Raw genomic sequence first — 13,198 nt, forward strand, 5'->3', positions numbered from 1 at the left:
AGAGAGGTGGGATGTCTATTCTAACTTCGGTTATTGACATTTAGAAAAGTTTTGTGTGTGTGTGCGGGCACGGGGGGGGGGGGGGGTGGGGGGGGCAACAGCAGAGTGAGAGAACTCTGATTCACATATTTTCAGCTACCTACATCCCTCCCTATCTCCTCTCCCTCCATCCCTCCCTCATTATCTCCTCTCTCTCCTGTTCCCAGAAGTGAGAAGCCCTTACGCCCCCCTCAGCCCAGCCCCAGCCTCAGCCCAGCCCCAGCCTCAGCCCAGCCCCAGCCTCAGCCCAGCCCCAGCCTCAGACCCTCCCGTGCCCTCCTCCACCCCCCTCTCCTGGAGCCAGGACTGGGACACAGAGGACCACCAGCAGCCCAACAGGTCAGGCCCAGAGACACAGGCAGGTCTGGAGCAGGCCCAGAGACACAGGCAGGTCTGGAGCAGGCCCAGAGACACAGGCAGGTCTGGAGCAGGCCCAGAGACACAGGCAGGTCTGGAGCAGGCCCAGAGACACAGGCAGGTCTGGAGCAGGCCCAGAGACACAGGCAGGTCTGGAGCAGGTCTGGGACAACAGGCTGGCAGGCTTATGGAGGTCAAACTGCTGCCAGATTACAAGCCTTCAGATAGCCAGTGCTTTATAGACCAAGTGTTAGGGCTACGGTAAAGTTTGGGCTGAATTATGTGCATGGTCATATGAAAACAATTGTATTGTATAGTAACACAATGATATGCTGGGCTAAAATGAGTTCACATTTGAGTCTAAAATCTAAAACGAGAAAATTGGCTGTTTAGCCATGCTGTGTGAGCTGGCAGTTTGGCTGGGAAAGTTGATATCACAGGCTCAAATGTACATCTGTAGGACTGCTGGTTAACTTTATCCATATTTGATGTTCCTTTAATTAGCATCCGGTGCAAGCTGAGAAACCTAAATCATCTTAAATGATTACTACATCCCAGAATAGTTCAGTGTCTGTAACCATGCAGTTCCTCCCTTGACTGCCACTGGTCTGGGAACAGCAAGTAAGAGTCAAGTAGTAGACAGATCTGAACAGATAATTAGATAGTTTCATGCTTTTTTGACACTAATATAGTGTTGATGAATTCTGCCCCTCCCTCTGTCTCTCCCACTTTCTCTCTTTCTTTTTAACTCTCCATCCATCCCTCTCTCTCTCTCCCTTCCTCTCTCCCCTCCTTCCCATGCTTTTCTCCCACTTTGTCACTCTCCAACCCTCCCCCCCTCCTTCCCTCCCATTCCTTTTCTCCCTCCCTTCCCTCTTCCCCTCCCCTTCCCTCACCTCTCTCCCTCCCTTCCCTCTTCCCCTCCCCTTCCCTCACCTCTCTCCCTCCCTTCCCTCTTCCCCTCCCCTTCCCTCACCTCTCTCCCTCCCTTTCCTCTTCCCCTCCCCTTCCCTCACCTCTCTCCCTCCCTTCCCTCTTCCCCTCCCCTTCCCTCACCTCTCTCCCTCCCTTTCCTCTTCCCCTCCCCTTCCCTCACCTCTCTCCCTTCCCTCCCTCCCTTCCCTCAGGCTCCAGATGACTCACCTGCCTTGGGTGAGCCCCTGGAAGCTCCAGGGCCTCTGGCCCCCCAGACCTGGTCCTAGGCCCAGAGAGGGGCTCTGGGAGGTGGGCCCGAGGCCTGGGGTTTGCCTGCTCAGGAGGTCCAGGTCTGGTGCCTCCATCCCCAGCAAAGGGTGAGAGCAGGCCCAGGACCATCATAGCTACATGTTTTACGTTTACAGTTAACATTTTGTTTAGCAGACGCTTTTATCAAGGTGTCCTGTCTGCCTGTCCGTCCTCTTCCCTGTCTGCCTGCTTGTCTGCCTGACCATCGATCTGTCTGTCTGTCTCTCCAGTTGCTACATCCTGTCCAAGGCCCTCCTTGTCCTATCCCAGAATCCGGTCTCCCGGTTGGAGGAGAAGTTGCTACGGGAACGCTTCACTAGAGACACCCGCTCCCTCTCTGCCAAGTCCGCCTCACACACACACACACACACACACACACACACACACACACACACACACACACACACCCACACTGATGATCACGCACACCACAACTCTCACACTTTTGTACTATACTATTAATACTTTAGCATCCAGACACAGTTGTGTCCCATGGCAAAACGTATATAACTTGTATGAAAGCAGATACTATCTTACCAATATAGACAATAAACTGTAGTTTTATCAACGTTGATACGTTTTCTTTACAGCTTCCACTTCATACATTTTTACATCATTCATTAATCCTAATATGTGCTTGAAAATATGTATAACACGTCCTCACTCAACAGTGCTGGTTAACATGGACGCGATTATATATAATTGTTCACTAAGTTCACTAAGCTACTTCTTTATATGACAAAATAACGTCAGGTTTAAGATGATTCCATTGTCAGTTATTTGTCTCAGTTCCTATAACAGCATTTGTCACCGGCAGCGAAGCGAGCTTCGCTCTGTGGCAGCAAGTCTGAAAGAGAGGGTGGGCGTGACGTCATGGCACAGTGCCGCGTCCATGTTCCGTTTTTTTTTTTCTCTCTCTTTTTCTTCAGTTTGGACTAAAACGAGAAGTGTGTTCAGAGTTGATGAGTTGTAGAAGAATGCCTACTGGAACCTCCACAGAATGCTAGTTGCTTATCGTAGCGCGGACGGCAAATCGCGTTTAGATCGCCGATGTAAGAAATACTTTGAACCGTATCGATCTAACTTCTCAGTTCTCTAGTTTTTCACAAGTGATTTGTTTTAACCCGTTGATAGCGAAGATCTGACGCGTTTCGTGTCTTGGTTGCCAAGGCTTTTCCGCTATAACTGGACACACTGACCTCCTCCGTTCGTAAAGGAAGCTGCCTCGGTCGAAGTTCCCCGCATGAGCGACTTCGGGACGGGGTTTCGGCTGTGGCAGTTCGAGGTCTCAAAGATGCGGATGCCCAAAGTAGGAAGAGTATTTCTCGCGACGTGTGTTGGCTCACTTTTTATCCTGCTGTTGTACTTTCAGAGCACCTCAAAGCCAGGTAAGTGTGTGTCACAACCTATTGACTGTCGCCGCCTGTTTGCGTGGCTGTCTGCCGTAGCTGCTACAGTAGGTTCCCTAGGAACGGGTTGGCAGTTATCGTTAGCTAGCGCTAGGTTTGTTGGCAGGGATCTCGGTCGTTGCATTTCGTCCCATTGCCTCGCCGGTAAGTAATATAAAGTATCCTCGTCCCTGGTGATTCGTATATGGAGTAGCCTATGTCCAGCATTACAGTATAGTTTGACACGGTGCCGTTTCATAAACCATTTATATCTATAGCTGGGCCATACGTTGCATGCGGTGTCAAGTTTCTGGGTCTGCCTGGGTGAATTTGAGCACACATGAGGCTGTGCCAATTCGCCAAACTAGCCACGGTGGACTGAATGCGTTGTGTGTGTGTGTGTGTGGAGAGGAGGAGAGAGACAATGGAAGTGTATGAATAAGCTCACTGTGAACAGAGGAATGTTTTGAAAGCCTCCTCTGAGAGACCCTGGCACATTCCTCTGCCTTTTCAACTCTGCCCTCCTTCTCCCCTTCCTTCCTCCTCTCCTCCTCAGCCTGGCTCAGGGGGTTGCAAGTACTGACACTGGGGGACAGAAAAGACTGAAAGGGAAGATGGATAAGGAGGGAGAGAGAGGTGTCAGTCCACAGGTGAGAAGGATGATGGGAGTACTGAGATGAGCTGTGGAAAACAAGGATCCGTGATGCTGGGGAGAGAGGAGGATAGGGGGAGAGAGAGAGGAGGATAGGGGGAGAGAGAGAGAGGAGGATGGGGGGGGGGGGGGGGAGAGAGGACCTTCAGAAGCTCCTAAGGGATAGTTTCTGACCTGAAGCAGTTTTCTTTGGAACCTGCCACACCAGGAAGGTTTCTCTGTTCTGGAAGGGTTCTGAGGGTTCTCCTGCTGTTCCAGTGTTCTAAAACAGCCGTTCTCCAGACTGTAGAGAGACACAGTGACTGTCAGCCTGGAGGAGCAGGGGCGCATGATTGACAAACAGCTCAGTTTATGGTGAAGGCAGGCCTGTACAGACCTGCTCTAAACACACAGATCTTACTATCTCTTTCTCTCTCTCTTTAACTTTCTCTATTTCTTTCTCTCCATCTCACACATACACACATCTTTCTCTCACACACACATCTTGCTCTGTCACACACACTTCTCTACCTGAGGACTAGTATAACTGGATATCAGGAAGTGTAGGACTAACTCAGACTGGCCAGATGATCCAGGTAGGGCAGCCAGCCCGACCTCTGATTCTTTCATTCTGTCTGTCTTTCTCTCTGTCTGTCTGTGTCTGTCTGTGTCTCTCTCCCTCTCTGTCTCAGACAGTACAATTCCATAAAGACCTGCTGCTGTAAAACCACAGAAGATAAAAGGAGATAAGATAAGGGAGGAGATAGTAGGAGAGGAGATAAGATAGGGAGAGGAGAAGATTAGAGGAGAGCAGGACATGAGAACACGATAGAGGAGAAGTTGAACTGGCATGAGGCAACTTGTTGGTAGAACTGTCAATTTCTGAAACCTCTCAACCACAAACCTTTATTCTGTCTCTCCCTTCCTCTCGCTCTCTTGCTTTCTGTCTCTTGCCCTTCTCCCTCTCTTAGTCTCTCCCTCTGTCTTATCCCTCCTTATTTTCTCGGTAGTTCTCTTCCATAGGAATGCCTAGCAGAGTTCCAGAGAGCTGAAGGGAACTCGAGCCAGGACATCCAGTTCACATCTTCTGGACTGGAGCTAGAGACAATTAAACCCCAGTACGCCTCCAACACAAGCCATGTGCTCCCCACACACTCTCAACTAGTCAACCATACACACACACACATCTTACTATCTCTCTCACACGTGTATGTTAACTCTCACACTTCTCACTACGACTAACTCTCAGACCTGCAGGACGAACTAGATAGCCTGACCTCACCTTTCTGCCTCTTTGTCTGTCTCCCTCTCCGTGTGTGTGTGTGTGTGTGTGGGGGGGGGTAGTTAGTGGTCAGGCAGGGCAGGGATGGAGGAGGAGTGGGTGTGACGGTGTATCTTCGGTCTGGGTTCAGGAGCTCGTATCAGTCCTCTGAGTGGAGGTAGAGCAGCACCAGACCAGGACTCATGAAGGATCAAACACAGAAACAGCCTGCTGCTAGGTCTCTGGGGTTTGAAGGTCAGAGAGCATTTTTACACTGAACACAGAAAACACAGACAAGACACATCTCCACACTCGCGCTCGCTGGCCTCAGCCCAGCGAGGGCGGACGCGCCACTCCACACACACGTGAAAACCCTGGTCACATCAGTCTGACAAGCTTGGACACCTACCCCCCACACACACACACCATCTGTCTCGCTGTCCTTTTCTGTCTCTCTCTTCTCCCTCCTCTTCTCTCTCTCTGCTCTCCTCTCTTCTTCTTCTCTCCTCTGCTGCTCTGAAACCACAAGATTTATCACACAGGCCGGTCAGCTGTCAGTCAGACTGGAGGATTTCTTAGGACTTCTTCTGTGTGTTTCTGCACTGGGCTTCTCTTCTGTTCCTCTTCTTCTGTGGTGTTGTGAGCACCAGTTATGTTCCTGTTAGATTCCATATCTAATTTCATGTTGACACGACAATTTCACTAGTTGGACTCCTACAATTTACTTAAGGGTTGCATACACACACACCAGACACAGCACACACACACACAGCATAATTAGCATATTTTGACGAACCAAAAGATACTCTAAAGCCCTCATAAACAAACATACGTAAACAAGTGTTTTCAAACTAACACAAATAAGGTTGGCATTGTGCCAGCCACCACCTCTATACCCAGTGGGTGTGTGTGTGTGTGTTCGTGGGTGTGTGTCATCACTGCAACAATTGCAACGGCAGCAGTGCCTCTTTCCCTCACACACACACACTATCACAGACACCCTCACACACAGTAAGGGAGGAGTGTGGACGGGTGTGTGTGTAGCATAGGACCGGTGGAGACCGTTCATCATGACACGTTGGTGTTTGAGGTCAGACGTGTCATGATCTTAATCTGCAAACTTCCTGTTTCACCGAGCTGGGTCGACGTTTCATTAGCATTGTGCTGTCTGCTTCCTGTAGCAGTTACCATGGGCAGTGTGTTTGTGTGTGCGTTATTTAGCTGACCAGTGTTGGAGTGTTGAAACACGTCTATCTCTAAATTATTGTAGATTAGAATGTCTCACTTTTCTTCTCTCCTCTCTTCCCATCTTTCCTCTCATCTCTCTTCCCCTCTCATCTCTCTTCTCCTCATCTTTCTTCTTCTCTCATCTCTCTTTTCCTCTCATCTCTTCTCCTCTCATCTCTCTTCTGCTCTCATCTCTTTTCCTCTCTTCCCCTCCTCTCATCTCTTCTCCTCTCATCCCCTCCTCTCTCTTCTCATCTCTTCTCCTCTCATCCCCTCCTCATCTCTCTTCTCCTCTCATCCCCTCCTCTCATCTCTCTTTTCCTCTCATCCCCTCCTCATCTCTCTTCTCCTCTCATCCCCTCCTCATCTCTTCTCCTCTCATCTCTCTTCTCATCCCCTCCTCTCATCCCCTCCTCTCTTCTCCTCTCATCTCTCTTGTCCTCTCATCTCTTCTTCTCTCCTGTCTTCTCCCCTCTTTCCTCTCTTTTTCTTTTCTCAACCCTCCCTGATTATATCATCCTCTTCACCCCATTCCTGTTCTCTCGCTTTTATCTCTCTCTCTCACTCCTCCCTTGTTTTTCTGGGATGTAAAGCAGGAAGCAGGGCCATACGGTCTCCTGGCAGCAAAACAAATCCCCTCCCTGATACAACTCGGGAGTCAGATGGCTGAGCGGTTAGGGAATTGGGCTAGTAATCCGAAGGTTGCCAGTTCGATTCCCGGTCATGCCAACTGACGTTGTGTCCTTGGGCAAGGCACTTCACCTTACTTGCCTCGGGGGAATGTCCCTGTACTTATTGTAAGTCGCTCTGGATAAGAGCGTCTGCTAAATGACTAAATGTAAATGTAACTCCCTCCATCTGTCTGAGAGCACGGAGAGAGGAGAAGGATGGTGTGGAGGAGGAGGAGTGTACAGGAGGAGGAGGGGTGTGGAGGAGGAGGAGGGGTGTGGAGGAGGAGGAGTGTACAGGAGGAGGAGGGGTTAGGAGGAGGAGGGATTTGGAGAAGGCCAGGGGCCAGGAGAACAGTGTGTCCCTACAGAAAGACTAGATTAAAGGAAGGAATGTGTTGTGTGACGTCAGGACAGAGGGGCAGTTTCTCTCCTGCTCTGCTCTGTCACGCTACAAAGATCCAACACAACACAGCTACTGGAAACACTGCAACATCTGATCCCAGATCAGTTTATACAGGCTGTGAGAGCAGATCCCAGATCAGCTTATACAGGCTGTGAGAGCAGATCATTTTATACATTATACAGGCTGTGAGAGCAGATCCCAGATCAGCTTATACAGGCTGTGAGAGCAGATCCCAGATCAGCTTATACAGGCTGTGAGAGCAGATCCCAGATCAGCTTATACAGTCTGTGAGAGAAGATCCCAGATCAACGTATACAGGCTGTGAGAGCAGATCGCAGATCAGTTTATACATTTACATTTAATCATTTAGCAGATGCTCTTATCCAGAGTGACTTACAGTAAGTACAGGGACATTCCCCCCGAGGCAAGTAGGGTGAAGTGCCTAGCCCAAGGACACGTCATTTGACACGGCCAGGAATCAAACTGGCAACCTTCAGATTACTAGCCCGATTCCCTAACCGCTCAGCCACCTGACTCCTTATACAGGCTGTGAGAGCAAATCCCAGGTCAGCTTATACAGGCTGTGAGCAAAGTTCAGACCAGTGATGGGTATAGCTGATTCCCCAGTATAACACCCCTCCTCCTTATCTCCTCTAGTGGAGTCTACAGGGAACAGCAGCAGACCAGAGAAGGCCAGGAGGAGCCCTCTACAGACCCTCTACAATGGAGACCAGGTAACCACACAAACAACAGCTGTTGCTCCAGGCGCTTCCTCCATCTCTGGTCCACACCAGAGCTCCAACCACCAGCCTCTGACTGTTGCCACGACGACTACCTCTCTTAAGCACCTCTTCAGCCAGTCATGCCTTAGAAAGGTGGTATTTATACTGAGGATTGAGTTTCCAATTCAGCTCGGTTACACTCATGCAAACACACATGCATACACAGTCCAGCTGTTTGTGTGTGTGAGTCAAGCTGTGATATTGAGTCCAGCTGTGTCCGTGTTCATTTCTCTCAAACTCTCACTTCCTTCCCCCTCCCTCCTCCTCCTCCCCCCCCTCCCTCCTCCTCCTCCCCCCCCCTCCCTCCTCCTCCTCCCCCCCCCCCCTCTCCAGGTGGCATTGTCCGCCGCCCAGGCGTCCCTGCGTGGTCGAAGGTCACACCTGGAGGAGGGCTGCCTAAGCCACACCCGGAAGAGGCGTGTCCTGTCGCCCGAGGACCTGCGCCACCTCATTGTGGATGACCGTCACGGCCTGCTGTACTGCTACGTCCCCAAGGTGGCCTGCACCAACTGGAAACGTGTCCTCATGGTGCTCACGGGCGACGGACGCCAGTCCGACCCGCTCGCCATCCCCGCCAACGAGGCCCACGTGGCGGGAAACCTCCGCACGCTGGCCGAGTTCCCCGTGGCCGAGATCAACCACCGGCTCCGCTCCTACCTCAAGTTCCTGTTCGTCCGCGACCCCTTCGAGAGGCTGGTGTCGGCCTACCGCAACAAGTTCACGCGGAGCTACAACACAGCCTTCCACAAGCGCTACGGCACCAAGATCGTGCGCCGGCACCGGGCGGGGGCGCGGCCTGAGGCGCTGGAGAGGGGCGACGACGTGACGTTTGACGAGTTTGTCCGGTACCTGGTGGACCCGCGGACGCAGCGAGAGGAGCCCTTCAACGAGCACTGGGAGAGGGTGCACTCGCTCTGCCACCCCTGCCTCATCCACTACGATGTGGTGGGCAAGTACGAGACGCTGGATTCGGACTCCAGGGCCGTCCTGCAGCTGGCCGGGGTGGACGGGGAGGTGAGGTTCCCCACCTCGGCCAAGAGCACACGGACCAACGGGGACATGGCAGGCCGCTTCTTCAAATCCGTCAACCCTTTCTACCAGAAGAAGCTTCTGAATCTCTATCGCATGGACTTCCTGTTGTTTAATTACTCCACCCCTGACTACCTCAGTGTCAGCTGAGTGGAGGGCCGTTCGGACTCTCGAAACAAGCTTCCCTGCCCCCACCACTGAGAGGGGCGCTGTATGGAGGAAGATGGAGAAAGTTTAAATTCAAGTAGTTTATTTTATTTTATTCTCAGTGCTTCAAATGCTCAAGACTTCAAGTCTTTAAGATTGTTGCTGTGTGCTGAGTTATCGCTGAAGTCCAAATCAATTCACGCATCGAGCGAGTTCAAACTTGAACTCAGGACTTTGACTGTACTGTTCTCTATTAGCGAGTGAGCCAAGAGTTTATTTGAATATTATTTATAGTGCCTTGTCACTGGAATATACCAGAGTGTCACAACATTGCCATGGTCACCCAATAAGACCTTCTCTGTGCCTTTTTTTACATTATGGAGATGGGGAACTTAATGCATTTCTCGCTTCAGTGAGCCATGGCCCTGAAGTTCTATAAGGAGAGAAGCAGGTTCTTCTCTCCCCTGCTACAAGTCCCGTGTCTGGGCATGGGCCTTGGTCTGGGAACTAGGATTTCATCTGGGCATGGACCAGGACACGGACCTAAGTTAGGAGTTGGACCTGAGTCTTGGTTGAGGCTAAGACCAGGTCTCTCCAGGACTACGATTAAAATTAACTTTATCATCCCTAAAAGAGTAAGCATGTGTAACACTGCTTAGGGGAGTGTATTTATTATCATCAAAGACTGGAGCCATGGACTCTTCCAGGATGAATGGATGGATTCATGATGGAGATTATGAGTTTTTCAGGAAAAGAGAATCTGTTTTTTTTCCTGCTTGCGTGTAAATTTAGTGTCTGAGTGTCTTTTCTTGAGCACAGACTGACTAATGATGCAAATGGTAAACATACATGCAGTACACACCCAACACTCTTTCTCTCCCTGATGTCTTTGTAACTCCCTCTCCCTCCCCACACATACACACCCAAACTCTCTCTTTATTTCTCTCCCTCTCTCCCTTCAACCCTACACACACATACACACAGCCAAACTCTCTTTCTCTCTCCCTCCCTCCCTACTCTTCCTTCACCCCCCACGAAAATCATCCCTCCCTCATCCCTCCCTCCCTTTACTCCCCTGCACAGACACAGCCAAACTGTCTTTCTTTTCCATCCCTCCCTAACTTTACTCCCCCCTCCAGCCCTCACCTTCGCCCAGTGCCACCCCGTCATCTCCCCCTAGTTTGTACCTGGCCCCAGCCTTGCTGAGTAAACAGCTGCATAGCTGTGGTCGGGCCTGTGACTAGCTTCCATCAGTAGCCTCCTTGTCCAGCCGGCGAACAGCCTGCAAGGGGTTAACCTACCAACACCACACACTGCTACAGGTCAGCATCCACACAGGGTTATTTTAGGATTTTTTAGTAGTTTTTCTGTTTCCTTTCTTTAATTTTTATTTTTTTATACCCCCTAAGAGCTCAGAGATCGTTCTACATCCTGTAATTACTGCTATACAGAATGTATGTTTCACACAGAGCCCAAGTACAATTTTGGATTGGAGAAGGAAGATAATTCGCCACCGTCGGTAGCTAAGAAGATGCTAGTTGGCGAGGGAGGATAGTTAGTTAGCTAAGGAGGCCAGAGACGTCCTCAGACTCGCTAAAAAGTGCAATAGTGTTCCCTCTCGCGCTATAGGCTATAGGATGTTTGTCATTGGCTTACAGGAAGGAAACATGGAAGACGATATATCTCTTTGGAGTCTCTTGTCTCTGCAACTTTAGGGAATAACTCGAGACAGTTGTTTTCTTCTAAGCAACCTTGCACAACAGTTTGTTCAGCTGGTTTGAATACTAGCTTCATGGACACCAGATATATTCCACAGTAATATATTGTTCGTGACACTGTCTGTTGTGAGTGATTGTAACGATGAACTTGTAGCTTCTCAACTTTCACCTTGCTGCCTGGGAAAGGAATGTGTTTCTTCTAGAAAAGTGCCTGTCCAGAAGAAGGAACATCAATCACGGTGTGTGCGTACCTGCGGCGTGTGCTTACACGCGTGTGTGTAGGGAAACGATTACAGGGGTTTAAAAAACGGCCATAAACTGTGAATTGCGTCCTGTGTAAACAGATGTCTCACTCAGCAGAAACGTTGAATCATTTAATTAACTCATGTCCGACTCGAGAAACTGCATTTCCGGTAGACTCTGTAACGCCCGGTTAAAGACCGGTTCCCGGTTTTCCCGTTCCGGACGATGCCATTTAATGCGATACCTTTGTACGAACCCTGGTGAGTGTTTTATTAAACTCTGACAAAGTTCTTAACAATTCTAGGCTGTGACCGGGCTCACAGCCTCTGTGAATGTTCGCATCATATCTGTAAAGGCTATTTATAAGTGAGCAATGTGTGGTCTAATATGCAATTGTTTGTTGAGAGCGCCAGGGACCCTAACTGTATTACTTTTTTATGTTGGCCCCGCTTGTAGGGTTGGTAAAAGGGATGTCGATCCATCACCGCAATCGTCCAGACAGGGGCGCCAGATATTTCCGATTATCTCCCTACGTTACCGATGTGACCCGACTTTACTTCTACATTTACATTTAGTCATTTAGCAGACGCTCTTATCCAGAGCGACTTCCAGTAAGTACAGGGACATTCCCCTGAGGCAAGTAGGGTGAAGTGCCTTGCCCAAGGACACAACGTCAGTTGGCATGACCAGGAATCAAACTGGCAACCTTCAGATGACTAGCCCGATTCCATAACCGCTCAGCCACCTGACTTCTAGAAATGAACAGCATACCTATTGAGACTCACTTACGGAGGGGAAAAAAACTGGTACTTCTCCTGAGCGGCCACGTTTCAATGAGCACTTCTCCGCCTTAGGGAAAGAACGTAAAAGGAAACGATTGCTTAGTGGGTACAATCAGTTTGATGTTTTCTTTATTAGAAAGGGACTAAACAGAGCCACAGGGAACACTGAGATGTTTGTTGAACATCATTCAGTTCAATGTATTATATTACACTTGTGTATGGAATAAATGTCCACAGACTTAAACATGTAGGCTGTTTGGACAATTGAAGTGGAGATACGATTAAAGGTACAATAACTGTTGTATGAGCAAGCGAGCTGCTGGCAGTGTGAATGAGAAATATCATCATAAGGTTTTATGTCACGGAACATGAGTGGGACCATTGCAATGTTTCAAATAAAAGCCTGAGTTTTCTGTGACATTCAGCAGTGTGATGATCCTACTAGCCCTTAGAGGTTACACACACCTGTCATTTATATATACTCACATACACACCCATCTATATATGAGATATATATATATATATCCTACACACAGTATATATACCGTATATACTAGTGCTGTCAAACGATAAAAAAATATTTCATCGCGATTAATCACATTGTCATAGTTAACTCGCGATTAATCGCACATTTTTATCTATTCTAAATGTCCCTTAATTTCTTTTTGTCCCATTTTTTCTAATTTGAACGCTCTTATCAACATGGAAAAGTGGATCGGATTGCTTAGTGCAAATGTTTTTTTTTTAATTTAAAACAACATTGCAAGCGCCTGGCTTTGACAAGGGGGCGGATAATTCGCATCAGCTGTGTGCTTGGCCATCAAGTGGTATTTCAGACTGGACGTGCTGCGATTATAGCTCAGTTCACAACGACAAAACACACAGATCACTTTGGTCTTGTCAATGGAACCATTTGGCAACTTTTTAAAAGTAAACTTTCCATTCAGAATCTTAATCAGAATGGGTTTTGGCATCCATTTCGGCGTCTCGCGCTCGCCATCCACTCAAAACGTAACGTTAGCCTACTACTCTTTAGCCGGCTGGCAAGCCCAAACAAGTGTGAGCGGCGTGCCTGTTGTTTTGTTTCCGGTTTATCTAGATCCGGTGTGGTGTTGTAGTTTTTCAAAAGTCAGTAGTTGTTGCAACAGCATGTGAAAAAAAAAATTCAAAGTTTGCTAGGCCAAAAAGAACATTAATCTCGCTAAAATTGACGCTGTTAAAATGGGTTTGCGTTAACGCCGTTAATAACACGTTTAAATTAAAAACACAATTTTGTCTGGTCCAATGAAAACCAGA

At 49.0% G+C, this 13,198-nt stretch overlaps 1 protein-coding gene across 1 annotated transcript; it reads left to right on the plus strand.

Annotated features, from left to right (window-relative positions):
• The first annotated feature begins 2,542 nt into the window (after positions 1–2,542).
• On the plus strand, positions 2,543–12,322 carry LOC134016115 (carbohydrate sulfotransferase 11-like). Its single transcript, XM_062455523.1, has 3 exons — positions 2,543–3,008; positions 7,859–7,935; positions 8,317–12,322. The coding sequence occupies exons 1-3, from the start codon at positions 2,864–2,866 to the stop codon at positions 9,160–9,162; spliced, it is 1,068 nt and encodes a 355-aa protein (XP_062311507.1). The 5' UTR covers positions 2,543–2,863; the 3' UTR covers positions 9,163–12,322.
• The last annotated feature ends 876 nt before the right edge of the window (positions 12,323–13,198 follow it).

Source organism: Osmerus eperlanus, unplaced genomic scaffold, assembly GCF_963692335.1.
Source record: "Osmerus eperlanus unplaced genomic scaffold, fOsmEpe2.1 SCAFFOLD_121, whole genome shotgun sequence".
Lineage (NCBI taxonomy): Eukaryota > Metazoa > Chordata > Actinopteri > Osmeriformes > Osmeridae > Osmerus > Osmerus eperlanus.